This window comes from Colossoma macropomum, unplaced genomic scaffold, assembly GCF_904425465.1.
Source record: "Colossoma macropomum unplaced genomic scaffold, Colossoma_macropomum, whole genome shotgun sequence".
NCBI lineage: Eukaryota > Metazoa > Chordata > Actinopteri > Characiformes > Serrasalmidae > Colossoma > Colossoma macropomum.
In genome coordinates, this window is record NW_023494795.1 from 27,197,667 (window position 1) to 27,212,300 (window position 14,634).

The following is a 14,634-nucleotide window of genomic DNA, read 5'->3' on the forward strand; positions in this document are numbered from 1 at the left end:
TTCGTAAGATTTCAAGTCTCATTAGTAAGAATTTGTCACTTTTCCCAATTAATTTTAATGAAACGAACATTTTCAACGAAAGGCTCTCTTAAAAAGTAGTTCTTACATGTAAAAATATTTATTTATTTTAAATAGATTGAGAATTAGATTTTTAATTGTGAAAACTGTATTACCGCATAGTATCATTTAATTCATACCAGTGAAAAAGAAGTGTTCCTCTGATTAAAATGAAACTGTGAAAGGCCATGAAAACTGAAATCATAATCTAAAATCTTACAAGCTAAACTCAAATTATTTTACTACCACACTTTGGTTATTTAGATAGTTCTTCAAGGCTTTTTTAGTAAAGGGAATGGTTCCATTTAGAACCATGAGTTCTATATAGAGCTATTTCATGCTTAAATGGTTCTTTGCCTGGTGAGATGGTTCTTCAGATTAACGTTTAAAGCACCAAAAAGCTTTCTTCTATTGTTACGATGTCAAGCTTGTACACAACAGAAGAACCCTTTTTTGGTGCTATAGAGAACCATTTTCATAAAGGTTCTGTACAGAACAACATACAACACATTCTATATCAATATAAACCCCATTCGGCATGCAAAGAATCATTTAAGCATGAAATGGATCAATATAGAACTCGTGGTTCACTGGCTTTACTGAAGAACCCCTGAAGAACTATCTTGTTTAAGCATGAACTAAAAGCATTTTAATGCTGAAATTTGTGATGAAACTAGATAAAAAGCTGAACGCCCTTCTGTTCACCCCCCGGGGCTCAAAAGTGGTACTTCCCGACCCTTTAAGTCGTCTCTCGGTAATGGCAAAGGTGGGCAGGGCAGGTATGGCAGACCATGACACGGCCTGGGAGAGTGAGGGGCTGCTGGAGCAGTTCTCCAGGATGTCCACAGCCCCGGACGAGGATGGGCTGAGAAGTGAAGAGAGCAGCTCTCTCCTGAACGCTGATAGCGGCGGTGTCGGTCTGCTGTATTTGAGCGACGAGGTGCTGCTCGGTATTCTGAAGCTCCTGGACCCCGTGTCTCTGCTCAGACTCGGCAGCACCTGCTCGGCCCTCTTCAGAATCGGTTCCTGTGATTCGCTGTGGGTTCGCCACTTTCAGGTCAGCTTTGTCTCGGTTAAAAGCGCAGAAAAGCGCATTAATAACATCGCCGCCGAACACGGCTCGGATATTCAAGCTAACAAACTCATGTTAGCTAGCTGACGAGGCTGAAGTCGGCTTTTTCTTCACCCGCTTTTAGTTTTAACTTTCCCGTTTCACCTTAAATACTCTAGCAAGTACATTCAGTTGCATTCCAGAATGAAACTGCTGCAGCCATTTAAGGTGGAGCGGGAATATTCGAATAACAAACTGACCAGCTTCGCTAGCTAACGTTAGCTTGTTAGCAATCGGTTTCCTTCTGTTGCGAAGTTTTTAAAACACAAATTGGGAATGTTAATGAATGAAAAGTGGGAATGTTAATTAATCTTAATTAACTTAATTAAAAGTCCTCTTAGTTTCCACTCATCCGCTGTATTACTGTGCTGTTATTTCTTTTTTTTAACTGTCGCAGACTTGTTTTGGTCCTCCTTAATGAAAACCGCGATTTCGTCACCGCTCGGTTAAAACCGTTAAATCGTTTTTAAATGTAAAATAAAATGGTTTCAGTTCAACCGAACAGACTATCATAAAGTGAAAACCGATTTAACTTGTTTTATTTACTTTAGAAATGCTTTGAAAACCACTGTGCAAAGTGAAATAAATAGGACACTGAACAAGTGCACATTTTTTTTTAACCTCACTTCAAACCAAATTCTGTCCTCATCCAGTTTTTACAGTGTTTTGTATTGATCACCAGTCTGATACCAGGGGCCCATGTTGGGTTGATATAAGCTGATTAGTAAAGATTAGTATTTTTACAGAAAATATTGGATCAGTCTCATTTTCTCATGAGCCTCACAAATAATGAGGCACAACTTAAACTAAAATTACTCAAACATGGTGTTTTTTTCCCATATGCAATTCCTGGTTTGATGATTAATCTGTATACAACTTTTGATATGTTTTTTAATGAATTTGTTGTTTTTACAACAAAGTACTAGCTAATGTGAACCCAGGTTTGCCAGTTGGAGCGCAGCTTTTTTTGCCAACACTGATCTTTGCCTGGATATAGTAGGAAATTTCTTTGCAGTTCTGTACCGACTTCTCTGAGGTTTTATAAATGATTCAACAGTTAAAAGTAATACATTTTTCACTTATTTTGCTTCAGCCTAAGTTGCCATTTAAGAGGAGTACTGTGGCAGTGTGTTAACTCATTACTGGGGTAATTCTTTTAGCTGTAACAAAGGTGCTAATAGTGGTAATATAACCTTGGTCTCAACCTCAATTCATCTAATTTTATGAAATCTGTTGTGTGTGTGTGTGTGTGTGTGTGTGTGTGTGTTTCCCTTTTTGTATGCACAGTAAATTTTGTCAGGCCGACTTGCGTGTACTTCATCTGTTAAGAAGCAGTGTGACTGGGGGGAAAAGGGGGGGGGGGTCAGTAAACAGTAAATAGAAGGGAAAAGATAGTGTTGTAAACCAGCTTTTGCCTTCTTCCTTGGCTTACAGTGTGCAGTAACTAGAGATGGCAGTGATCCAATACCAGGTATTAATATCAGGCCTAAATATGGCTTGATAGTATATTGGCCTAGGGGAGGGAGAAAAGGATGAGTCTGGTCTTGTAATCTTGCAGCTTTGTTGAAGATGTAGACTGAAATGTAACACTAACATTTATTTTTCCACCTCCATCTGCTTCAGGATTCATTTGGTGTTGGCCTTCCAAATGGCACAGCGAGTTCCACCGTCCTGGCCAAAACTGCCTTCCGTCTGGTGTTCATGTGGAGAACTCTATTCCGAAACATCCTTTGTAACCGCTCGCTTCAAGAGAAGCTGTTTGCTGAAGTCCCGTTTCCACCTCGTGTGTACTGGAGCCAGTGGCTTGTACTGGAGGAGCGTGTGCCCCTGCCCTCAGCACTGCTTTTATGCAGCGATGTGGAGAAGCTGTGGGGCATCCCCAGAGAGCTCTTCAGAGAGAAGCTTCAAGGTAGTCTGTTCACGTTCCCAGCCAGAGAAGTTGATAAGAAGTTCATCTGATAAGTGAAGCGAACTATTTGTCCATTTGTTTTGCTGATCTTTTATTTATTTATTTTTTTTGTAATTTTACTTTTAGACAAATCTGAAGAATGCGAGACCCTCAAATTTGAATGGAGGGAGCTGTATAACCTTGCCCTCAGTCATCATGGCAGTGCTGCGATGGTGTTTCATCACGTTCTCTCCCAACACCAAGACAGCGGTAAATAATTGGCCCTTTTGACCATCCAGTTCGATCAGTTTCAGGGTATACAGTTCCAGGGTAGGCTTTGTAAGCAGACAGTATTACAAAAAGTCCATGTCCATCTGGTCTTCTCATCAGTTCCCATCAGGTCTCATCTTAGTCTGAACTTTGGGTCTTAGCTGAATCAGTTTGATTTACTCAAAGGCTTTTTCCCTTGTGTTGCTGGTGGACTATCTGATTCATTTATAAACTCTGGTTGAAGAGAAACAGGAATTTATTGCTTTTTTGTTTTGAGTATCTGTGATCATAATTTGCATTTTATTAATATTTATTTACCCACAACTGGATTATTTGTCTAAGCTAATTTGTTGCTGCTTAGTGAATAAGAATTCTGCCAACATTGGACTGAATGTACTGGTGGAAACTTTTTGGTAGAAGTCTACACTGGAGCCTGCTTTATTGTAGTAGATGCATCTTTTCACAGGCTTGATTTTGTGCAAGAGTGCCGTTTGCCACTTTTATCAGCAAAAAGGACATTTTCCCTTTAAAGAACTGATGCTTTCCTAGACCTTTAGACATTTTCCTCTTGTCTGTAAACCCCCTGCCTCCCATGCCTCTCCGTAAAAGCGATGGAAGCCTTTTGAAGAAAAACACAATAATCCAATTTTTTAGTAACTTCAAAGTGTTGTAATGAACTGTTGGTTTGAAAGTTGGGGTGCTTGTGCATGACAGGGAGGCCCTGTCTTAGAGTAAAATCATGACTCATTCTTTACCTCTGCATTGTGTCCTGGTTGTCTAGGTTACAACTTTCAATGCGTAGTGGGATTTCTAAGCTTCTAAATGACTTAAACATGCTCTGTTCTGCTTCTCAGTGGTAATTCTTGTCTGATTTGTTTTACTATGTTAATAATGGACTCATTTTAAAATTTAGACCTTTAGAGCCTTCTAGGCTTTCAGAGTTCATCAAAGGCGTAATGATTTCTGTGAAATCATTAAAAAAGATTAATGTCTGTAATTTTTAGGTCATTGTCATTTAATAGACATTAATGGCCTGAACTGAAGGACTAGCATGGTTCCCTACTGAACTTTAGATATAAATAGAATATGGCTTGAAGTTTACACAGCCACAGATTTCTGTAGGGGAGTGCAGGGTGCAGCCTAACATGGAATGAAATGAATGAGGGGTCCAAGTAAAATGTGCTTTTGGTGTACTTTCACAGTGTCGTCTGTGAAGTTTTACGGCAACCTGACAGATATCTCTTGATATTTGACCAGCTGTTTTGTTTTTGTGCCATAATAGTAAATTATTTTTTGATTACAGAGTGTCGTCCCATCTGTAAGAGCACTGTTGTAGTTTGTAAATAACTTGCAGCAAAGGCTAATAAGGCTATAGTACAGTCTCCAGGTATTAGCTCTTTCACAAATCATTTATTTTGATTGCTGTGTGTTTTGTGTATTTAGGTTGGAAAGGTTCTTTTGGTTTGAACAGTTCGTTATATTTGTGTGTGTATATACCAACCTGTGAGATCAGTCTGTAAATTAAATGAGACAACATTAGCATGTCCAGATGATTTACTCCACTCACTTTTTGGAGGTTTGTTTGGATTCAGACCATCAGTAAGGCCAATTTTATCATTATGTAGTTGTTTGAGTTGCTTACGATACTGTCATTTCATTTGATTTAATATGAAGCATGACAAGCCTGAAAACACAATATAACAGTCTTTTTTTAAGCCCTCATAATGTATGTGAGTATTTACAGCATGTAAACAAAGAACGAACCCTGCTAGTATGGCGTAACGCAGCGCAGTGTGACATCAGTTCTCAAGCTCTATAAGATGGTTTTTACACAGATCTTCTTTTAGATTAATCCAAAATGTTTGGTTGAGCCTTGCTCTCCCCTGCTGTCTGACATTTAAAGATTAGGAAACTATGCTTATAAAGCTTAAAAGCTATACATTTTTGCTATCACACTGGTCCTTCTGTTTTCTAGACCACTCAGAGCTGGAGTCCATGTACCACCAGTACATGCAGTGCAGGTTTCAATGGCTTTTCACCTACTGGCTCTTCCGCCAACCAGCACCATTTAACCGACAACTGCGGGCCATCTTTCTGCAGTGGAGAAAGCACAGCAAGAAGAAAGTGGCCACGTGGGGAGAAACTCTGTGCGATGTAAGATATCTAGCCTCACTGCACCCCATCACCTCCGACTACTGGAGGGGCCACCTGGCTCGGGGAGACGAGAACGTGGGTGAGTCAGATATAAAGGAGAGCTGCTGGCTTTTTTCTGACCCTGTATTTATAAAATTCTCAGCTTTAGAGATGGTTGGTGTATCTTCTAAGTGCACTTAAGCATAATAACCAATATGTAAGGTCACACAATTATAAAATTGAAGAATGATATGCACCTTTGAACATGTTTCTTCTCAGACATTCGGATATGAACATAAGTTGATCTAAATTAAGATCCAGTGACTTTGTAGTTCAGAGGCTGAACTAAAGTGAACTTGATCTTTTAATTCAATTACCGATTTGGTGCAGTTTTTAGACTTCCTCCTTGCCAGGGACATGGGAAGTGGGTGTGCTGAGGGGGCTACAGCAGCTCCAGATTTCAGTATTGTTTAACTGCTGCTACTAGGCCTGTGTGTGCTGGTTTAGGGTTATGTTGTATTTTGTTTTTTCCCCCAATCTGGGTGGATGGGACAGTCATTCTATGTGGTGTCACTGTCTACATTGTTTTGTGATGCTTAAAGTTAACAGCCCTTCCACCACCACCCCAAACACAAAACACCATCTTTGCTTCCTGCCATCTATTCTACTTTCAGGTTTTCACTGGAAGAAGTTTTCCTCGACAGGAAAGGAGTCAAAGTTTTAGTGATCAAATGGCTCTATCTCAGACTCTTAAATTGTGTTATCCAGACAGATTAATCTTATTTCTGGGATTAGTTGCACTGTCGATAGGGATTACTCTGTGAAAATCCTTTTTAGTCTCAGATCTAGAAAATTTAGTCCTCTAATCTAGTCAGGCCTAAGTGCTGCTACATTTCATGTCCCAGTTGACTTTTCCCCCACCCTGCAGGTATTCATACAGTGGAAAACTACTTCTCTATGTGCAAATCACTAGTGGCCTGGATCTTGGGCCGTGACTGGGGAAAACTGAAACGCAGAAAGGTACCGAGTTGCTCTTCTCTTAGTTAAAGTTGGCATCAGTTGGGAATCACAGTCCACTTTTTTTTTCTGTATCGTGGCCCATTTCTGAGTGAACCACAGTATCAGGGAGGGTCTCTGAGCTAGCTGAGTGGGAGGAAGAGAGGAAGCAAGATGTTTGTTAACATAACCTTTTCCCTACCTGCTTTTGCACAGTGATGCATTCAAAACTCAAAAGATGTTTTGATGGTGAGGCAAAGTCATTGTTTTGGAATGCAATGCAAACAGGAATTTTGTCTTTTTAAATTGGAGGTTTCTAACTATCAGACTCAGCAAAGGTACTGGGCCTTCGGTCACTTGAGACTGGGCAGCAGTGATGTGGCCTGCTCCAAATGCCTGAAACGTCTTTGCTTTTGCTTGTTTGTTTTTTTTTGGGTCATGTGTAAAGAGGCATTTCAGAATCTGCATAATTCAGTGGTTAAAATGTAAAGTCATTCAGATATTTCTTGTACAGTGGTTCATTGTGTCATTGTATCATTCATGTATCTCTGCCATTAGTGGATTTTAGAAAGTTTTGGCCTAAAACATTCTCAAAACTGTCATAACAGTGCCTCAGGCAATAGTCAAGGTATTAATAACCATTTAATGTAATAACTTTTCGGATATCTAGTTCCCATCAAAACCACTGTGCAGTTTTGACTGTGCTAGTTTCTCTAGAGTGGTGCATTTCATATCAAATCACTGAAACTCTGCTTTAATTTGATCAGGAACATGAACTAATAATTTAAAGTCAGTTTTGGTTTCAGATTGACTTTAAGAGAATGAAGTAGAATGAAGCGTAATGTTATTTCTGGTACAAAACACTTAAATCAAATGCTTAAGTTGTATTCATGCTTTAAGACTCTCGCATGTTCAGAACTGCTAAATCTGAATGATTTGTTTATTACTCTTCTGTAAACCAGCTGCTGGCAGAACGTGCCAGATCGTTATGTATTCCAGTGGTATACAGCTCCTGCCATTATGTGTCTTCAGTTCATTAGCTACTGCCAGTGATTTCACAGGTCGCAGCTTGAGCAGACAACAGGAAGCTCAGCCTCCCATCTAATGGCTGGCTAAATGGATTAGGCATATCAATGTGTGTCCCATTCAATTACACTGCATGTGTGAACGCACGCTCTCGCCGTATTACACAGCACTGTAAAAACATCTCCCACCAGCAGTAATTCAAGGACATGGTGGGAAAACTAGAAGTGATTGATGCTTCTGGTTTTTTGTTTTTGTTTTTTTGTTTTTTTATCCATGTGGCATTTTGAAAATGTCCAATTATTTTGGCCCAAGAGGGATTTATTTTGCCCAGCGATGTACTGAAATGCATGTTAGACATAAGCCCTGAAACATTTTGACATTTTTGTGTTTACAGTTTAATATAGGCAGCCAATTTCATCTTGTTTTGCAGTGGAGGTCCATTGAAGGGCAGAAATTTCAGAATTATTTTAGTAATTTGATGGTTGAGATGTAAACAGATTCATTCAGAGTAGTTTGATGTGGAAAAGACCCATGTATAGAAACTTGGTCTTGAGGTGTCTTTTAAACAGTGGAAGTGATGGGATCCAGGGGGCTGTGATGTCCACAATGCAAATGCAGCCCTTTTATTTATTATCTAAAATGACAAGTGAACATGTGAAAGTTTGGGTGTCACTGGTAAATTCTACCTTTTGTCAACTGAATTTAATATTTTGGGGGGAAAAAAATGCATGCACACGTTTGCGATCAAACCAGTTTTTTCAATAATGTTGAGGTCTATAAGCCCAGCACCCTGAGAGGTTTGAAGGGTCACAGAATTTAAGCTCTGGAATTGTCTACACCTGACTTGAGGCCTGATGGGTCAAATTAGCTCTGAAACCTTAACCACTAGTGGATGTCAACTGAAAGTGTGGCTTAATGCACACACCTTATTTTATGTTTTTTCAGTATGTTAAATATAGTAGAAATGTCCTTTTTATGTTTGTTCTGTGCAGATGTGGCGTTTACTACTTAAGATCACCAAAATGTGTAATTTGACCAAGAGTGCATACAACTGTACATTTGTCTTGTGAGGTTTTATTTGTAGTGTAGATAATGGTAAAATAGTGGTAAATATATATTTTGCTTCTTAAGCTAGCTCAAAACAATGTCTCTGGTGTCAGGCATCGTATTTGTAACCATTTTGTGTAATAATTTTCTTTGGGGAGCTTTTAGAGGCATTAAACTCTTCAGATGTCTGGTTCCTATCACCACCACTCTTAACAGTTCTAACTGCAAGTTTCTCTAGAACAAAGCTTTTAACATCAAACCACTCTAACTTTGGTTGCTTCTTACATCAGTGAAATTCCCCTTTTAAAATGTAGCATAATGTGCTTACAGGTGTACGAGGACACTCTGGAAGGCGTGTACATGCTTCTGAAGAGGGAGATGCAGGAGACCCTGGTAGAGCACGAGCGGTTCTGGCAGGTGGCCAAAGTCCAGATGAGCCGAGTGTGCGCCCTGGAGGAGACAGCTGCTAATTACGTCAACTGGAAGATGATCGAGACGCTGCCCTACTACAAGTAGGTGCTGATGCTGTTCTTGCTCTCTCTGTGGAGATGGTGGTGGAGAGGAGATTTGAATGTGTAAGAGCAACTGTGTTCCACAAGCATCTTTCGAGACCATCTTTAAAATTTAATTTTATTAATGGGTCCTCCATCCCAGTAACAGATTGACACTGGTTGCCTGCTATTTTTGATCGTGCCCCAAGGATTGTGCATATTTTAAGGTTTTTTGGCCAGATTGTTGTTGAGCACTGCTTTGTGTTTTGGAAAGGAGTGGAGGGTTGCTTCCATGAAGACCTTGTTCAGAAGACCTTGAGCTCGACTAGTGGTCGTTTTTCGGGCAGGGCTTTGAAGTCAGGAGAGCGCACTGTGTGAGAACTGGGGCACTGCTGGCAGCTTCAAACACACAGCCTGCAGTCAGTCGCTGGGTGAGATCCACTGCTAGTCGATGGTATCTTTTGAAGTGCAGGCGACTGATCTCGAAACAAGTGGAATGAACCTCTTCTCTAAAGCCAAACCAATTCCATCAGAATCAACTGAATACAGTGAGCCATGTTAAGTGGAACATTTCCAGCCTGAAAACTCCTTTATATTGACAGATTAGGCAAGGGAAGCCAGTGTTTCCCTCAGGTCTGAAAGAAGTCTGGAGGGGAGCATCAGACAGAATGGGGGTGGATGGGGGTTGGTTGCTCTTTTAATATACATGCGGAAGTTTGAAGAACCCTGGTCAAATGATATATAAAGATGAATTCCTGCAATTATTTAACGTTTCTGCATAATTCCGTCATTGAGTTTGTGTCAGAGTGGTTTGATGTGAACTGATTCATTATAGAGAAATTTACAGACTCTGATTTCTTTACAGTGGTGCTGATGGGAACCAGGGGTCACACAAGTCTTATTTATCATCCAACGTGACCAGTAAAACTACATGTCTTTCAGTTTGTATATGTAATGTTTATCAGTAAAATAGTGGTAAATCTGAAAAATATTCTCTTTGGAAACTATTTTGCCTTGCAATGCCCAGCATATACCTCTCTACTGTGAGTGTGTTTTAATAAATGTGTTTAAGGACAAGACCTTATCTCACAGCTATTGTAAAATAAAGTCTCAGGCATCTGTCATTCATAACCATAAACACTTTACTATATTAGTTTTCTGTAAGTGAGCTTTCAGAGGCTCCCAAACACTTTGGATGTTTGGTTCCCATCACCACCACTGTGAATAATTCTGTAGAACTGGGCATTTTGCATCAAGCCACTCTGAATGACTTTCTTTACATATCAATAATTGAATTATGCTGAAATGTTGAAGAATCTGTGGAATTTCTCTAATTGTGATGTTCTGCAATTTTAGTGCACAATTTCTATTTGCTTAGTTAAACATATTAGGAAAAAATGAAATGTATATGAAATTTGCCAAAACTTTTGCACAGGCAACATTTTTATTTCATTTTTTTCCCCCCAAATATATTGGTCAACAAATGAACAGTAGTTGTAAAGGTGCAGAAGTATGTTCTCTGTAGAGGATGAGTGTTCACTTAGAGAATCAATTAAACGTCACTCGTGTCCAAACTTTTGCATGTGACCGTATGTGGACATCTAAGCTCATGCCATTATGCTTTCTTATATAAGTGGTTATTCAAATTAGACATGTATGGTTTAGAATTAAAATTGAAATATTTTGGAAATTGTTAAAATGGGACACTTGGGTGGCTGCCAGGATACTTGGCAGCACAATCCATGTTTGTGTGAGAAGCACTGGATGCGTTTTAGATCTTATGAAGTTTAAAATCAGATAATGCTAAAATCCTGGGCCAAGTTTGAGGAGATTGGAGTGCAGTGACTTTGTGAACCCACATATTCACTAGTATTTAAAGCGTTGCTCTCTGGTCTGGCTCTGTGAATTTCAGTTAAACTTTTAAATTTAATTTGGTGTGTTTTGAAAATAAAAGCTGCAGACAATTAATTTAATGTACAGATGCACAGCCAGATGAGTAGAGTGGGTTGTCTCCTGTGATTTGCTGGAGTTTAACAGCTTAAGAATACATTGTTCTCTGGCATTGTTCAGATGTGTTTGAGAAATTGCTTGTTTTGCAAAAGCTATTTATGCTGCTCTGCTTTTTTGCTTCTTAATGCAGAAACTTGCCTGCTAATGCAGTTTTTATTCCCATGTTCATAACAAATACATTTATCATCATAGAATTGCATTTTACTGCTGCTCTTTTCTTTGATTTAGGGAAGAAAAAATGCGTAAAGTCTTTATTGCTGCTCTCCCTTGTGGTGGAATTTTTACTTATTTATTCATTTATGTCTGAACTGGGGGCTGTGTTTGTCGAAGACCTGACTAACATGAAATTGAATGTCCAAAGTGTTCAACACCTTTAACAGTTCCATCACATGAAGTTATTAGCCTACTTAAAATGGTTACAAATAATTTCTGATGCCCAAAATGTTTTATTGTAGTTTTGAAATAGTTTGGCCTGAACATTTTTATTTGAATCCCTTACCCTGATCAACAATACATATCTGTGCTGTTGGGACAAAACTGTATCTCCAATATTTTTATTATTTTCTTTTTCTTTTTTTGGTCACACTTTTTCTGAGGAATGTCATCGTTTACCTTTCAATTAAGTGGTTCCTGTTAAGTTACTGTTTTGGAGATACAGTATTTTGTTCTGACAGTGTTAGCCTAAAAACTCAGACTCGAGTTAACTGGTGGTTTTGAATAGTAAATAAAATTGTGTTGACCCCTGGTTCCTGTCACCACCACTGTAAAGAAATCAGAGGCAGTTAGTTTCTCTTGGTTCATTTCACAACCACTCTGAACGACTTTGTTTACATCTCAACTGCTGAATTGCGAAAATGGTGTAATTTCCACTTTAAGCGTATACGTAAATCGCACAGTAATATCTAAAGGACGTTTCTTTTGTTTAGGTTGTATTTGGTGTCTGGCAGTGCTGTCTATCTGGAGCATGTGAAGGGTTTCCTGCGCAGGAAGAGGATGGTGCATAACTGGATCTTTCTAGAAGAAAATGCCTGGCTAAGACAGCTGCTCCCTGATGAGCTCTATACACTGCTGGAATATGACACCAAGATCCCTCAAGGCAAGTTCAGTGAGCTCTGTAGAGCGCTGTGGTGCTTATGTTGTGACAAAGTTGAAATAATTTGCAATACATCATTGGGAATCTTCACTGCGCAGAAACATTTCCACTGTAATGGCATTAGGAGTATGCACACTTGCCGATCATTAGATAACAGGGGAAGGAAAGGTATCTTCTCCGTTACCAATAAAAACAATTTTCAGCCTCCACAGAAGCCATATTGAGCAACTAGCTGTGTATCTTCAGCTTTATGCTTATCTGAAAAATCATTGCTTCAGGAAGTTTTGTGTTGGCTCAAGTTCAGATTGCTGAGAGTAACAGCTTGGCTTGATGCAGCGTGTTACCTTATGTTAATTGGTGTTTGAGTGCTGATGTGGGTTGCTGAGAGACTGGGAGTAATTCAGGTCATACAGGTGAACCGTAGGAGAAAGAGTCTGATCATTCACCCCTGCCTGCCTGAGTAAGAACCATTCATCACTGGCGAGTTTGTGACAAGGCATCAGTAAAATGTTAATTGGGATTTATGACGTGCTGCTGCATGCTTCTCTGACCCTTGGACATGGTGGTCAGTTTATCAGATGGTTGCGGTCTCACAGGTAATTTGTCTTGTTTACCAGCTTAGGAAAGCAAATGCCTGCTGTAGGTCGTCTTGGGTATTCTTATAGCTTGAAGCACTGATTAGGCTATACACTTTTATTGGGGATACATGATAATATCAGAATCATATTGGTATTTAAAAATAAATAAGTAGATGGATTGATAGATGGACATCTGGAATACTGGCCAGATGTAAATATAGCTCAAAGTGATACTGGATCACATCTGTCACAGTCCAAAGAAAACCCTGTGTCTCCATAGTAGTAATTGACAGGATAGGGCAAAAATGTTCTTAACTTACACTGAAAGTTAATATAAAGAGGTTGTATTTCAAGTAAGTTTAGACCATTTCTATTGGTCCATTTAAATTGTCACACAATGTAAAGCAAAAAACTGTTTAAGAGAAAAACAAAAATAGCTTTTGAACAGCTAAAAAGTTTGAGTGCTGACATCTGAAATCAAGAGAATAATAGGGAACAGCCTTTACTCTTCTGGGAAGGCGTTACAGTAGGAGTTGGAACATCACTGATATGCATTCAGCCTCAATAACATTAGTGAAGTCAGGTACTGATGTTCGATGATTAGTTCTGGATCATTCCAGCTCATCCCAAAGGTACTGGATGGAGCATCTCTCCAGAGAACACTCCTCTATATACCCCTCTAGCTGATGCCTGACATTGGGCATAGTGACCTTAGTCTCATGTGTAGCTGCTCCACAGCATTCAGTTCTGTTGCCAATACTGTTTTTCTGGAGTTTATGCAAGCTGTCTGTGAATGAACTCACTAATTAGAAGGCTTGTCTGGAAACTATTTAACATATAATAGTGTCCACCCCCCAAAGGGCATACTCAATAAACATTTTGAAAAGCTAGGTGTCCTCAGACATTTCATGTATAAACCTGTTTGGCTGTTTGTGCTCTTGACCCTCCCCTATTTCTGTGCAGATACTTTGCATGGGAGCTCTCTGAGTTCCCAGTTGAGTCGGCTCATCTGGCTGTATCTGCATTCCGGTCAGCAGCTCTATCTGGAAACGGTGAAGGGGATGGTCCTGCAGTGTGCTCATGCCCACCTGAGCTACCTCACCGCCAGCGCCCTCTCACAGATCGTCTTTGAGCCACCTGTGGCTTAGGCCAGGCCTTTGCTCATGCCTGACCCTGATCCCTTTTGGAGATTTTTTTTTATTTTTTTTTAATTGTATTTTAAGAGTACATCATTTTAATATACTTTTAGAATTCTTATTTATTTTTTGGGAAAATGAATTTTTATTGGACTGGCTTACTGCAGTGTATTCTTGGGACTGATACATTTTTAAAGTGCTGTGATGGAGCTGCCTGTGTGGGTCACAGGCCTGAAAGACCTTGAACTTTTATGCAGGTGATACTGTTATGAACAAATTGTATGAATAGCATTTTGTGGCCCATATTTCACCATTCTGCATGCAGGTTTAGGCCACAGTGCTTGGCATATTAATAATAAGCATATTGACTAGTGAAGTGGGTAAAAATATTTAAAATTGCATTTTAGCAGTGGTGCCAAGTGTCTTTTCCTTTTTAAAAGTTCATCACTCCTATCCCACTTAAACTGGCAGGATGAAGCCTTTAAGGGGTATTTGACATTATCTAACAAATATTTGAAACAATGCTCATGGAAGACCACTAGATTTTTATTTTTTTTTTCTTCCCCTCTTTATTGCTGGAGGAAGAGGTGATTGTGACTTTATTATCTTTCAGGAATCCCAGGAACACAGCCTGAGACTATTAAAGTCCCTTTCAGCATAAAACTACTTTATCTGGTTATCTGGTGTGTTCTTTTCTTATAAGAAAGCATATGGAACATATGTCTGGGCAGTATGACTTTATTGTTATCTTGATAAAGTATATGCTCAGAAATGCATATTGTTGTGATATGGATATCA

General features: G+C 39.3%; 1 protein-coding gene across 1 annotated transcript; it reads left to right on the top strand.

Moving 5' to 3' along the window:
- The first annotated feature begins 814 nt into the window (after positions 1–814).
- On the top strand, positions 815–13,881 carry si:dkeyp-114g9.1 (uncharacterized protein LOC555399 homolog). The gene is made up of 8 exons (XM_036582625.1): positions 815–1,114; positions 2,792–3,077; positions 3,204–3,326; positions 5,302–5,559; positions 6,388–6,479; positions 8,859–9,040; positions 11,956–12,125; positions 13,664–13,881. Exons 1-8 carry the CDS (start codon positions 815–817, stop codon positions 13,846–13,848), a joined length of 1,596 nt encoding a protein of 531 aa, XP_036438518.1. The 3' UTR covers positions 13,849–13,881.
- The last annotated feature ends 753 nt before the right edge of the window (positions 13,882–14,634 follow it).